Below are 13617 nucleotides of genomic sequence, written 5' to 3'. Positions count from 1 at the left end.
AGCTCAATTTGTTTCTGAGAGTGAATACGAAAGATGCAGGTGAGGAAGAAGTCGTCTTTTGACTCACGCTAGTTGGGGATGGCATGCAAGGACCGTGTTTTCCGTCCTGCCTTTGGGCAAAGCTGCTGTGTCACAGCCTGTCCCTGCTAGCAGACACGTACGCAGTTCGCTGGAGAGAGCTGGGGCTCCTTGCCCAGCGGCGGGGGGGATGTGCTGTGCTATCTGATAGCCCGCAGTGATAAATGAGATCTCCCCTTCAGCAGCTGGCCCACATGCAGCGTGACAGTGCGGAGGGGCTGTCTAGCACCGCGCTTGCCTCCGTCGGCACGTTGGGAGCGTGTCCCTTCAGCTCCACGATGCTGCCGGGCACGGCGACAGGCGCGGGAGCAGCCAACGACTGAACGCTCTGTACGGCTGCACCCGTTTACTCGGTAGAGAAGAGGCAATCCATCAAAACATTGTTTACACAGACCCTCGCTGTCAGCTGGGGCCAAAGTCTGTGTAAAAGCCCCTGGATTTATCATCGCTTTTGCATTCAGAAATTATTCTAGTGAGAAATATTCCTTGTCAGTCTGTCTGCTTTTTCTTCCCTTCTCTTTTTCTTCCTTTCCCCTGCTCTGTTCTTCATGGATATCCCTTATATCCCTTTCCCTCTCTCTATTCTTCATGGATATCCCATATATAACTCTGTGACTATAAATCCCTTCTATAACCCTGCTATTCCCACTGAGGTCGGTGCATTCACCCCCTGGGTGAATCCCTCTGGTCCCGCTCCTGCCCTCGGCCGGGGGCTGCTGCAGCCGTTTCCATCAGCTGGTGTCAGGCACCCCCTGGCAGAGCTGCTTCATTTGCGCCGTGGTGGGGGGCTTCTCCTCCGGCTGCTGCTGTCGGCCCAGCAAGCGTGGTTCGGGGCAATCCGGGGCTGCGGCAGCTCCGACTGCTCCATCCTTCAAGTGCACAACAGAGGAAGGAGAGTGGATGGAGAGACACATCCTACACGTGCCTTGCAGTCTTTCATTTCGTCCGATGCATCTTCTCACGTCCCCTGTATGGGAGCTCTGATTGTAATGATCTATATTTATTTAATCCCGCCCCATTTGCTGGGCTATATGCATTTGCTACAGTAGCCTGCTGCTGTATCCAGCCAGACCAGATGCTGCTGCCAAATTGCACTAACTCTAAAGCTGCACCCAAGACAACTGCTTTGGTCTATTTTTAACTGCTGGTAAACATTAGGAAAACTGTCTGAGCCCGTAATAGTCTTCCTCTAGTCTCTTTTGAATTGTTTATTGTATAATTATCTGCAAAAAGGGAATGGGGGAGAGCTGCCTGTGTGCCCTTTTGTTGTTTTCAGTCTACAGTATTAAATATTTTCCCTCCTACTTGCACGCAATGTTTCATTCTTTTCTTGTCTTCCCAGCCGAAAGGATAAGATAACCCGAGTGGAGCCTTCTCAACCCTCCGCTGAAGCGACTCACATCTGCTCGTTCCTACATCGGAACAAAGACATTGTCCGTCTTTGACAAAGAAAGCTTTTCTCTGAAGTGTTTGCCAACAGTCTGAGTTAAATACGCCTTTATAAAACCAAATGGTACTCGGAGAGCCAGATCCGGAGGACACGGGAGCAGCGGCAGCAGCACTGCAGGGGCAGGCTGGCGGAGGTCAGCTCTGCTGGGCTGGGGCTGCCGCAGCCAGGCAGGGCATGGGCACCGGCATCCTGCGGCCACCGACACGGGTAGGCTCCTCCGAGCTCTTCGGAAAGGAGTATTGGGGATGTTTGGGCCCTGTTCCAGGTTGCTAGCTTCAGGAGAGAAACCACAGCCAGCATGGATCAGCCCAATGAGCACGCTTGTACGTGGCTCAGGAAGCTGTCCTGCTGGTTGAAACCCACAGGGAAGTCGGTGGGTGTAGGCAGAAGTACAGAGAAGCGAGATGATATTAACTGCATTAATATTCACCTTAGTGCAGCCTCCGGAAAGGAAAGAGAAAGGGGGGAGAAGAAAGAGAAAGGGGGGAGAGGAGGAGAAGCTTTAGGCTGTTAAGGGCTGGGAGCTCAGGCTCGGTGGGGTTCAGACCCGTGCCCTGTTGCTGACATCTGATGCGAGGATGAAGAAGATGCTCCTTCCTCATGTAACACTGCCTTAGCTGGCAGCAGCAGAACAAGGCAGACCAAGTGATTTTGGTAAGAACTCTGCGGATTATATTAAAAACCTTAGTTGCCATTTTTAGCTCAGGAAAGGGAACACAATCAGACACATTTTCCTCGTGGTGCAAGGCGGAGTACAGAGGTGTACTCTTGTACATTATTCTTTCAACTGGTCTTGCATCCATAGGCTGTAGCGAGGACCCCTGGTCCAGCAATTTCCACCTGGGGGCTCAGAACACGTAGGCACAGTCTGTGGCACGTGACATGGGAAAACATCCTGCTGGGAGCCGGGAGGAGAAGTGATCCACTCCACTTCCCTGCGACCGCTTCTTCGCTGGCGAGGTTGCCGTGCTACCTTCAGGTGCTATTACTCAATTAAAAATCTGCGCTGTAAATGAGTAAGGCTGCGCTTGTAAGCGCTTTAAGCAGAAGCTGCATGTGTTTCAACAAGCAGCAAAGAGACAAATACAATCGTTTCTCAGCTACAGCGGAACTGGAGAAAACGCAAAATAGAACGGCATGATATTTCCCTAGTTTTACAATTCCCTAAAGGCTTCCCTCGAAACGGGACTGTACGAGTGGCTCTGGTCTTACAAGGAACAGCTAGTCATTTATAGAAGAGGCACATACCCTGCGCCCCCACCGTGCTATCCCCATCGTGCTTTTTAGTCACTGACAGCATTTTCCCCGAATTTGTTTCATTCCCTGTCACACAACTGATTTCCTTTTGTGAACGTAACTAACGTTAGCGCTGGATTTGTAGTTTGAATTATCAGCATTTTTCTTACTATCATAAGGCACGGGGCCCTGCCACACAGGCCGCGGCTCCGGCACGGCAGGTACCACACAAACACAAACAGAAAGCTGCTCGCAACCTAAGTACAGCACGAGACGCCGGGCAGAGGCACGAGCTTGCGGGTTGCAAGATGCAGGCAGGAACAAGGGTGTGCAGGAAACCATGGGGGACGTTCTGGGGTGAAGGGCTCGTAGCTGCGCCGGCTGCCGCCGTCCCTGTGGGACCCCCTGTGGGGGATACGGTGGTGGGAGGCCTGGAAATGGGGAAAAAAAAGAGAGATTAGGTTAAATATGGGAGGCACGGGGGAGAGATGCAAAAAGGCAAGGGGAATGCCCGGATGGACGGGCCAGGGAGATAATTTTAATTTGGTGTTTGATGGGCTGGGAAGTAGTAGCGCTGGGGAAGCTAAAGTACATGAAATGTGCAGTAATGGAGAGCGGAGATGAGCACGGTATGGTGAAGCTGTAGAAACTATGTGGACAGCGGGGAAGGACCAGGATTCAGCAGAGCTGTAATGGAAAAAATGATCCCCAGCGGTCAAGTGAAGCTAGCAGCAAAAGGAGATGAACGATTCAAGATAATCCCTCCCGGGCCCTCCGCATCGACAAGGAGGATGTCGCGTCTTGAGAAGCCGAGGAAGGAAAAGGTAGAGATAATCCCGCAGGATAAAATGTTTATTACCGTCTGCATTTTGTTTCAGCTGGCGGCAAGGCATCCAGCGGGGGCCGGGCCGGGAAAGCGCTCGCACGGCAAAGGGCTGCCGAGGCCTCGGGGCCCAGCGTGGCCCCGTGGCGGCTCTGCGGGGGCCACGGGCGCCGGGCCGGTGCCGCCCGGGTTCGGTGTCGGCCGGTGAAACCACAAACCCAGCTGGGAACCGGACGGCCCGTACGCCTCCGGCTGCCATTAAAAAAACAAGGGGCTGGGGACTGGAAGGCGAAAAAACGAAGAGTACACTTTTTTTTTTTAAAATACGTTGCGATTTGAAGACTCGTTCAAGGACGCCTGCCAGGCTGGCGCAGGGCAGGCCTCCCCTGGCCGTGCGCGGCCCCCGGGCTCACAGCTAGGCAAGGGCCGGGGCCGGGGCCGCGGGGAGCACAGAAGCCACACGAACGACCCGAACGGTTTTTTGGGGGGTGCCAGGGTTATTTTTAACGCCGGATCCGCCGGCCGATCCAGCTGGCAGAGCCCTGCCGCGGCCGGGCCCCGCCACACGCGGCGGGCGGGACCTCGCTGAACGCGACGGAAGACGTGCAGGCGTCTGGCGGGAATCTGCGGAAAAGGGATGTTTCCCGAAATCCCGCCCCAGCGCCCAGCACGGGCGGGCGGGCAGGCGGCCGCGCTGTCCCCGCCGGGCCGGGCCGGGCCCGCGGCGCGGGGGGGCGCGGGGCGGGGCGGGGCCGAGGGCTGCTGCGTGCCGCGCCGCACGCACCGGGGGGGGGGGCGGGGGGGCGGGGGAGCCGCGCCCCCGCGCCGCGCCCCGCCCCGCCACACCCCCGCGCGCACGGGCATTCCCGGCCGCCGCCCCGCCCCCTCCCGACCTTTCCCCCAGTTTCCAGCGCGCGCTCCCCCGCCCATCGCTCGGCCCCGCCCCCTCCCGGCCTTCCCGCCGCCGCCGGCTGGGCCGCCGCCGAGCGTGCCCACGCGCCGCCCTTCCTGCCGGCAGCCCCGCGGCACGCCGCGATCACGCCGGCCGCCGCCGCTCATTGGCCGGGCGCGGGCCGCGGCGGGCGGTGATTGGCGAGGAGCCGGTCTCCCCCCCCCCACCCCCCCCGCGCTGTCTGGCGCAGGGAGCGATCCAGAGCGCTTCCCCCGGCGCGCGGGCCGCTCGGCTCCCGGCGGGCGGGGGAAGGGGAGGGGGAGGAGGCGGTGCCGGCTGCTGCTGCTGCGGGTGTGCTGCTGCTGCTGTGCTGCTGCTGCTGCGGGTGTGCTGCTCCTGCGGCTGCTGCTGTTGCTCCCCGGTCACACCGCCGCCGCCCGCCGGAGCCGCGCCATGCACGGCTCGCCCTGCTCCGAGATGGGAGATGCGTCCGCGGTAAGCATCGGGCGGGCGGAGGGAGTAGAGGAAAGGAGGGAGGAAGGCAGGCAGGCAGGAGGGGGCGGCGGGCGTCCCCCCCGAGCCGGGGACAGCCGGCGCCGGTCCGGCCCGGGCACGTGCTCTGCGGCGGGCAGGGGCGCGGGGACCGTTATCGCCTCAGCGGAGGCGGCGGCTCCTCGGGATCGTTACTCAGCCCGGGCGGGGGTGGTCGGTTGAGACCGTTACCCGCCGCGGGGGGTGGTCGGTCGGTGCCGTTGCCACCGGCGGGGCGGCCGTGCCAGGGCAGAGCCCTCAGGGGCGGGTGTCGCCCCGGCCACCTGCGGGGGGGGGGAGGGGGCCCTCCCGCAGCGGCCGTGTGGGGGCGGCGGCAGGGCGGGAGCTGCCCTCCTCCTCCTTCTCCTCCTCCTCCTTCCCTTCCCGCCATCCGCCCCTCAGCGGCGCCGCCCGGCCGGGGGCACCCGCCGTGAGGCGGGGAGCGGGCGGGGGCGGCGCGGCCCCGCGGGCGGGAAGAAGCGCTGCCCGGCGGTGGGGCCCGCCGCCCGCACCGTCCCTGCCCGCCCGCCAGCTGCCCGCGCTGCCCGCGCACGTACGGCCCCGGCAGCCGGCGGGGTGATGTGAGGACAGGCGGCCAGGCGCGGTTAGCCATTTCCCTGGCAGCGGGAGAGCCGGGGCTGCAGCGCTCGCCTTGAGAACGGGCTTTTTTAGGGTTTTTTTTTGAATCGGGGAATATTTTTTCATGTTTCTTTAGGGAAAACTGCTTTCCTGAAACGTAGGGCTGGAAAAAAAAAATCTGCTGGCTTGGTTGCCTGCTATCACACTTTTGAGGAACACTCACAGGCTTTCTGGCTGCTTAGTGCAGAGCCTTGCCTGGTGTGCCTCCTGTTTGACAGGCAGTCTAGGTCCAGGCTTGCAGGCGACATGGTTTTTTGCCCTCATTTCCATTCCCAGTGTTTTCAGTGGAAATTCTTAGAAGTCTTTCTCAGGGCAGTTAATCGCTTGGATCCCTGTTTTAGAGTGCTTTTACCCCTTCCTGCCCCCTGCCTTGACATCTCCATGCGTGGTACCTCTTATTTTAGGCCAAAGTCCTCTGTGGGTCCAGTACTGGCACTTTGGATGTGTTATGTGCAACACGTTTGCCATGCACATCCCTATAGTGGAGACAGTGTCACACAGCTTTGCATCTTTGTGACACTATTGAGCCAGGATCATTCCCCGTTACTTAACTCATTAATAAAACTCATTGACTTAGGTGTGTAAGTGATGTCACCCAACAAGTATAGTTCCCTCTAGGGCTTTAGGCCATGCTAACGGTGTGGTGGTGCTTTTCTAGTTAAAACTCTTTTGCTACAGTATATAAGCACACTGTATAACAGCATTAGGCTCAAGAATCTCTGTCCATGCTTCTGAATTCCAGCCCTCACATTTAGTTGCTGTGCCTAAAGACCGGCAGAGTTTGGACACCTAGTTGAGACTGCACTAGCACCTGAGCAATAAACCAACAGCGCAACGTAGCTTTTAGAGTCACTGCCAAGTAGTGAGAGAGCTTTATGAAGTCTGGGTATCCTTTTGCAGACAAGTCAAGTGTTTTGCGTGCATGCAAACACACATGCACACCCAAATTTTATATGATGCTTGCATTTGGAAGCAAATCAATGTGATTATATTTGTCTTTCTGTTACTCATAGTGCATTTTGGGATACCTAGCGCCTATGTAGTATCACACCTTTCTAAAGTACAATACAAATAATTCCCACTGCACTTTGAAGACAATTTTCCTTCCTTCCCCCCCACCCTGGCTTCTCTATTGGTAAAAATAAGATTAAAATGCTTTTGCAAGGTGTGGTACTCTGAATCAGTGATCATACCTTAAAGCATCTTACTGTCAGCTGAAATTTATCTCCTAAATGTTACCAGAATGAGATTAGTGCTGAATAGCAGTTGTCTTTTGGGTGCAGGAAACAGCCTTGTCTAAACAAGGCTGGAAGTCGGGATTTTTTTCCTCTTTTTGCTTGTATGCGGACGTGGGATGTGTTTATTCAGAGCAGTGTAATCCAGGAAAGTAACTCTGGAAATGTGAGCTACACACATACCTGTTCCTTTCCTGCAAATCACACTTTTTTTTTTTTTTTTTTTTTTTTTTAAAAAAGAGTAACAGGCATGGGGAGATGAGCTGGTAGGGGGAGGGTAAGAGTTGAGCTGGTTGGTAAAAGTCTTGCCGCGGGCTTGGGATCTGTTTCACATGACCTTCATCGTGAGCAGACAGTATGTGGGTGGTGTCAGCTTTGTATTCTGACTTGTCCTCATAGCCAGTAATCCGATTACATTTAGGTTGACATTGTGGACATCTATGAGTCTATCCGTGAAAGGCAGCGTCATGACAGCGAAAGGTCTACCTGCAGCACCTTGGAGCAGAACGACATTGAAGCCGTTGAAGCGCTTGTTTGTATGAGCTCCTGGGGTCAAAGATCGCAGAAAGGTGACATATTAAAGATAAGGCCACTTACGCCCTTCTCAGATTCTGGTGATTTCACAATGCACGCTGAGGCTACGTCTGAATTACCGAAGGACTATTTATCTACACTGGTAAGAAAAACGTGAAGGCAAAATAAATATGCCTGACATCTGGATGTTACATCTCCGCAATGTTTTAACTTGGCTGGAAAATATAGCTTGTTCGTGTGTCCCCATGTAGAATAGCTACAGTATAGTCACTGCTGTGTGTGTGTACATAGAACAGTGAGGTGGGTTTTTTCTGCTGTCTCTGGAATGGCAAGTGTAGGAGTTTGATCCCGTGTTAAATCTAGATGTGAAAGCCCTTGCTGACAGGGTATTTAATTTGACAGGTGCGCTGAGGATGCTGTCTGGATGGCTGTTGTAGGTTTCTTGGAGCACTTTGAGTAAGAATGGCAGATTTGGCCATTTTTACTCAAGTAAGAAATCTTACTCAGTGATTTGGCACCGACTTATCTGCAAGCACTATATGAAAAAAGCTCTTGATGACGTTTGGCTTCACTCTGGTCGTTATAAGAGAATGTACAGGTTATCATTATGAAATAGACAATTTAATTAGTTTCTGTGCTATGTGTTTGTACATGTAGTCTGTTAGTTCTCCAGAGCATTGGTCTACTCTGGCTGACTAATGTCAGTTGAATCACAATTTTTTTTGTTGCAATTTATGTTGTAACAGAAGTTAAGTGTTGAAAGAGGGCTTGGTGCCATTCAGGCTTCAGACAGTTAAGGCCCATTTCAACCAGTAGGCTTCTAGTATGCAGTTATGTCAGAAAAAGGGGAATAATAGAGGAAAGAGGCTGAGGTGGTATAGCAGCTGGTTGACATACTTCTTTCACAGTCCTGCCGCTCAGCATTGGCACTGTCTCTTGAGCAGCACAGGAGATAGGTGTGAGTTTTCAGTGGTAAAGGAGGAAGGAGAGGTGGTGGCAGCAAGAGAGCCTAGAGAGAAATGGATTAATGAGAAGGGAGAGAGCAGTTCCATTTGTCTTTATCTCAGAAGTAGCCACCAGCTGATGGGGTAATCATTGGTAAAAGATCTAGGGCTTGCTGGAAGCTTGAAATTGATGATGGTACAGTGTCACTATCTGTTGCTAGTCTGTTTTCTGTGAACAGCAGAGCACTCATAGCCTCTTACAGCTGCACCCATTGCTGAGGAGAAAGGAATGAGAGAGTTTTTTGTAGCCCAGTGAGTAGACATGCAATGTTTTGTGCAGGTTTACATCTGCCTCATTAGCTTCCTTTTATTAACATGCTTTTGAGCATATTCAGAATGGCCATCAGATGAGGCAATGTATGCTTTAATCGGTTTGTCCCAAGAGGCAGGTTCTGGGATTCTGGGGAGGGGGTGTAATTTTATTTTTCACAGTAAAGACAGTGAGAAATTGTGCTACAAAATTACACTGCTGCATAATGGTGTTTTCTTTTTTGCAGTGCATGACCCCTCCGCACAGCCCTGACTTTGTTGAGATATCAGCTGCTATGCTCCTCTCCTCACAAGTCACTTACTCCAAACCAAGGACGGTCATGGCAAATACAGCTGCCTGCTCAGTCACATCAGCAACTGGTGCCTCTCCCATAACCAAGCCATCTGTTATCAACATGGAGCGACAGTGCAGCCAGAAGCCAGTGATATCTGAATCCTTTGCCCCTCAGCCTTGCAGGGCCATGGCAACAAGCGTGATACGTCACACAGGTGATAGTTCTGCTTACCATCACATTCCTGCTGTGCAAGAGAAAACAAAGGTAACTTCAGGCTACAGCACTTCCAGAGACTGGTGTGGAGCAGATGACCGAAGACATTCCAGACTGCCACAGGACACGTGTGCTGCAGATGATTTAATGAACAAAACCTCTCCAGTACATCAGCCTTATGCACATGACTCCAGTGATATTGTGACCAATAAAGGACAACTACCAGTCCGGCCCATTTCGCCGCAGACCCACTTACCAAAGAATTGTGAGAATGACTTGCAAAAAAGAGCTACCCCAGTGACACCTGTCCCCGTTTCAAGCCCCCAAGTTCTCTGTCAAATGATCCCTTTAAATGGACAAAGCAGTATGATCAATGCCTATGTCAAACCTTCAACTCCAACAGTCTCAACTCCCATGAAACCTATTTTACCGCAGACAGCCCCACTCTCTCAGCCTGTACTCATGGGACCTTCTGTGCCTCAGGGGACCGTCATGTTGGTTCTTCCACAGACTGCTGTCACACAGACACCGCAGTGCCCGCAAACAGTGATGACTGTTGGGAACACCAAGTTACTGCCCCTTGCTCCTGCTCCTGTGTTCATCGCTTCTGGTCAAAGCTGCGCGCCCCAGATGGACTTTTCTAGACGGAGGAATTATGTTTGCAACTTCCCTGGGTGCAAGAAAACCTATTTCAAAAGTTCCCACCTCAAAGCCCACCTTCGCACCCACACTGGTGTGTACAACAGGGCAGGTCCTTTGTTGCTCCAGCACTGGCTTGTGTTGGGGTGCTGAAAAGCACATTTTTAGGGGGAGGGGGTGGGAAAGCGAAGAGGCAGGTGATCGGGAAACTTCTGCTCATCTCGGAGAAGGGAGGAATGTTCATTCTCTGTAGGCAAGCAAAACAAGACAGACTTTGTTCTGAGACCTCAGCTGACCCCATAGCATTAGTTGAATTTCACATGCTTTAGTTGGAGTGAAGCTTTGCTGTCTGTGTGTGTGTGTTTAGATTTGAGTGGAATCATGCCATCTGGACTAGATTGAAATGAATTGTGCAAGTCTCCTGTTTTGGGGCATGCAGAGGTCTGGTGTAAGCAAACCATAGTACTTGTCGTTGGTCTTAATTGTTACATGAGTAGAAGAAAAGAGAGAAAGTCAGAAACAGCACATTTTTCCAGAGTTTTGTTTAGGCTAAATGGGAATGCATTGAGATTTTGGGATACTATGCTAGGAAGTATGTAGCAGCTCTTAGTAAGATCTGCTACAGGAACGTAGCAGTTTATTCAGTTACAGAAAGGGAATTTTAAAGGTAAAGGAGAATTAATTGTAATTAATGTGAGTTGATTTGCTCCATTAAAATCTGGTCAGTGTGGAGACAGTATATGTGGGTTTTACTTATCCTTTTTCTACCTCCGAGGTCCTGTTAACACTAACTTTGAGTTCTCAGGGACTATTTTTGATGTTGAGGGACAGGCATAGTGGGAGATTGGTGTAGAACCGCTCATTCAAAAGTTTGTCTAATTTTGTTTTTCCTTGGCTTTTTGCCCCCACCCTCCCTTGCCCCACAGACACTGTGGTTTATTGGATGTCAGCTTTAGGATGTCAGGATTTGCATTTGTTTGCCAGTTTGTCTTTACAGTTCCTTTAGGGAAAGAGCTTAAACCATGTATGAAGCTGATAATCCTTGTAAACCAGAGCTCAGAGGTAGATGATGCTTCTGGCTCGAGAGTAAGTGCTGCAGGCTGCTGAGTTAACCTGGCACTACAGGATGAACATAGACTAGCAACAAGTGTCTCGCTTTGAGCACGTGCTGCTGCTGATCCATAGGGAAGCTGTGTGTGTCCCTGTGTCATGATTAAGACTAGGACATCTATGGGAGGTGAAGCACTCTGACCCCTCACTAGCCAGTCCACGTTACGTTACACGTTACAGGAGGCAGAGTAGTTTGGCTTTCTCTTCCCACTTTTGTCCTGCTCACTGAGTAGCTGGGTGGTATCATGCACACCAGACACAGAACTTTACTCTCAATATCTGAAATAAGAACAACGCTTCTGTGGTGCTTCCTTTCTGCTGGACACTTTTGTTCTGCTCCAAAGCATTACCATAAATTTGGGTCATGTGGTAGGTGTTTATCTTGAGCTTTACGGGGTTTGCAGGCGGTAGATCACATTGTTTAGGATAGACCTAATGTTAAGCAGGATGAGCAGAAGCTGACGTGGACAGCCTTCCTGACTGCTGTCACCCCTAGCTGTCTGTTGGACTTCCAGCTGCGTGGGTATGGCAGGACAGGCCATTCCTCAGCAGTACACGCTGGGGCGGCATGTTTGTGTGCAGGACTGGATCACTGGAGCAGCAGGACTCTGAGGCTCGGTTCCAGGCTTCCTGTTTGCCCGCAGTATTTGCTGATGACACGCAGCAGCCGTAGAGCTGTGGTCACACAGGGATGGGGGCAGGGGGTTGCTTCTAGTTCAGTCAGCGGACAAGGTAGCTTTATGAAGAATCTTTAAACTGGGGTTTTGGACAATTAAAGAAATAGACTTGGTTAAAGAACATTTAAAGAGATATGAGGGAATAAGTAGAAACGATACCTATGATTTTTCTCTGCAACGCAACTTGAGCTTAAGCTAATGTTGACTGCACACATGAGCAGTTCTGTGGAATTCATCAGTTTTTGCAAGGCAGGATTTAAGATAGTTCTTTGATAAAACTGTAACACAGCTTCTCAAAAGTAAGTTATGCTTCTTTTATGTCCTGCAGGAGAAAAGCCTTTCAGCTGCAACTGGGAAGGCTGTGACAAGAAGTTTGCCCGCTCAGATGAACTGTCACGCCACCGTAGAACTCACACAGGAGAGAAGAAGTTTGCTTGTCCTGTGTGTGAGCGTCGCTTCATGCGCAGCGATCACTTGACAAAGCACACCCGCCGCCATATGACCACAAAGAAGATCCCCAGCTGGCAGACAGAGGTTGGCAAACTCAACAGAATTGCCACAGCAGAGAAACCGAAAAGCAGCAGTGCTCTGAGTATGCTCATCCCCGTGCCGTCGTCTGTCTGTCAGGGCTAGTGTGAGGAAGCACCTTCTCTACAAACTTTCTGAAGATCAGGAAGAGCTGCAACGGAACTGACAATGGCTTTTTTTCCCTGTGTTTGTGCATACTTTAGTTTCCTTCAGTTTAGGTCCTCTGTTAATAATGCTATGTGAGAAATCTATCATATCTTTCCTCATCCCTTCCCTATTTGTTTTTTTCAATACTTGGGCAAATGCAATCACCAGCACTTCAGGAAAGCAGAACTCTTCGGAAATGATTTTGGCAATAGGTTAAAAAAGTCACTTGTGATGCTTGCTGTTAATATTTTGATGGACAGTAAAACAGGGTGATTTTTAATTTTTATACAAGTATTTTCTATACCAAATATATTTTGTATTTATTCATTTTGGTCTTGATATGCAGGCAAATTACTTGACCTGCATTAGTAGGGGCGTGCAGGATGAGACCCAGAGTTTTGGAAACTCCTTTTTGGTAAACCTAAAGAATTGCATTCGGAGCGTTTTGTAAACACATGATATTTGATAACTCATAGTGGTTGGGATTTTCACACTTGCAGATCCTGATCCTGCAATGGGCTGGTGCTGTTACACCCTCCTTACGCAGGTGACATTGGAGGTTTGAGATTGAAGTGTGTCATCATTTTTAAAACAAACCAAACCAGAATGACTTTCTTTCAGAAAACAAGTGTTGAAATCCTCAACATTTTATAGATTCATACCCTTTGCAAGTGGAAGCCGTTGTGACTTTTGGTAGAAGTTTGACATACTGGGCATTCCTGAGTCCACACTCCACCAGAGCAAAGTTTGGAGGAACCGGACTGCTCTGATGGAGGTAGAAGCACAAACACTGTTTAGAAACTTTGACACTAAAAATGATGCTTTACTTTCAGTCCTACTAAGCCAGCATATCAAAATCTGCTGAAAAATGCAAAAATGGCAAGATAACCTGTGAATAATTAGCCAGGTCTCTGTTTATATATATTTTTTTTGAGTACAGGAGAAATAGAAAATTAAGTTTTTTTAATGTATCGTGGATGCTTGTGCACCTTATAGGAAATTGTTCAAGGCTTTCATTTACCTGTATCAAAGCACCAGAGGAAGTACTAATCGTGTCTTGACTTAAGAAATAGCCACCATGTCAACTTGATGATGCTCTTCATGTGGCCTTATACTTCTCCACAGTACTTTGTATAAAATCACCCTTTTCTATTAAATGAGATACTCTCCCTGTTGAATGGATTTTCTTTTACACCAAGTGTAAATATGGCAAAGAAGTGGAATCACTGGCTGCAGGAGTGCTGTGTTGTAATGGCATGGTATGAGTAATAAAACAAAATGCCCGTAGCACAATCGGACTGCTCCGTTTCCGTGGTGCGGAAGCATGTGCATACAT

At 50.9% G+C, this 13617-nt stretch overlaps 1 protein-coding gene across 1 annotated transcript; it reads left to right on the top strand.

The window, feature by feature from the left end:
- Positions 1 to 4670: 4670 nt before the first annotated feature.
- On the top strand, positions 4671 to 13454 carry KLF11 (KLF transcription factor 11). Its single transcript, XM_075497963.1, has 4 exons — positions 4671 to 4974; positions 7306 to 7560; positions 8920 to 9913; positions 11935 to 13454. The coding sequence occupies exons 1-4, from the start codon at positions 4933 to 4935 to the stop codon at positions 12237 to 12239; spliced, it is 1596 nt and encodes a 531-aa protein (XP_075354078.1). The 5' UTR covers positions 4671 to 4932; the 3' UTR covers positions 12240 to 13454.
- The last annotated feature ends 163 nt before the right edge of the window (positions 13455 to 13617 follow it).

The sequence above is a fragment of the Mycteria americana genome, chromosome 3 (assembly GCF_035582795.1).
Source record: "Mycteria americana isolate JAX WOST 10 ecotype Jacksonville Zoo and Gardens chromosome 3, USCA_MyAme_1.0, whole genome shotgun sequence".
NCBI classification, from domain to species: domain Eukaryota; kingdom Metazoa; phylum Chordata; class Aves; order Ciconiiformes; family Ciconiidae; genus Mycteria; species Mycteria americana.
The sequence above is the reverse complement of the archived record's forward strand: the minus strand, read 5'-3'. Positions and strand labels throughout refer to the sequence as shown.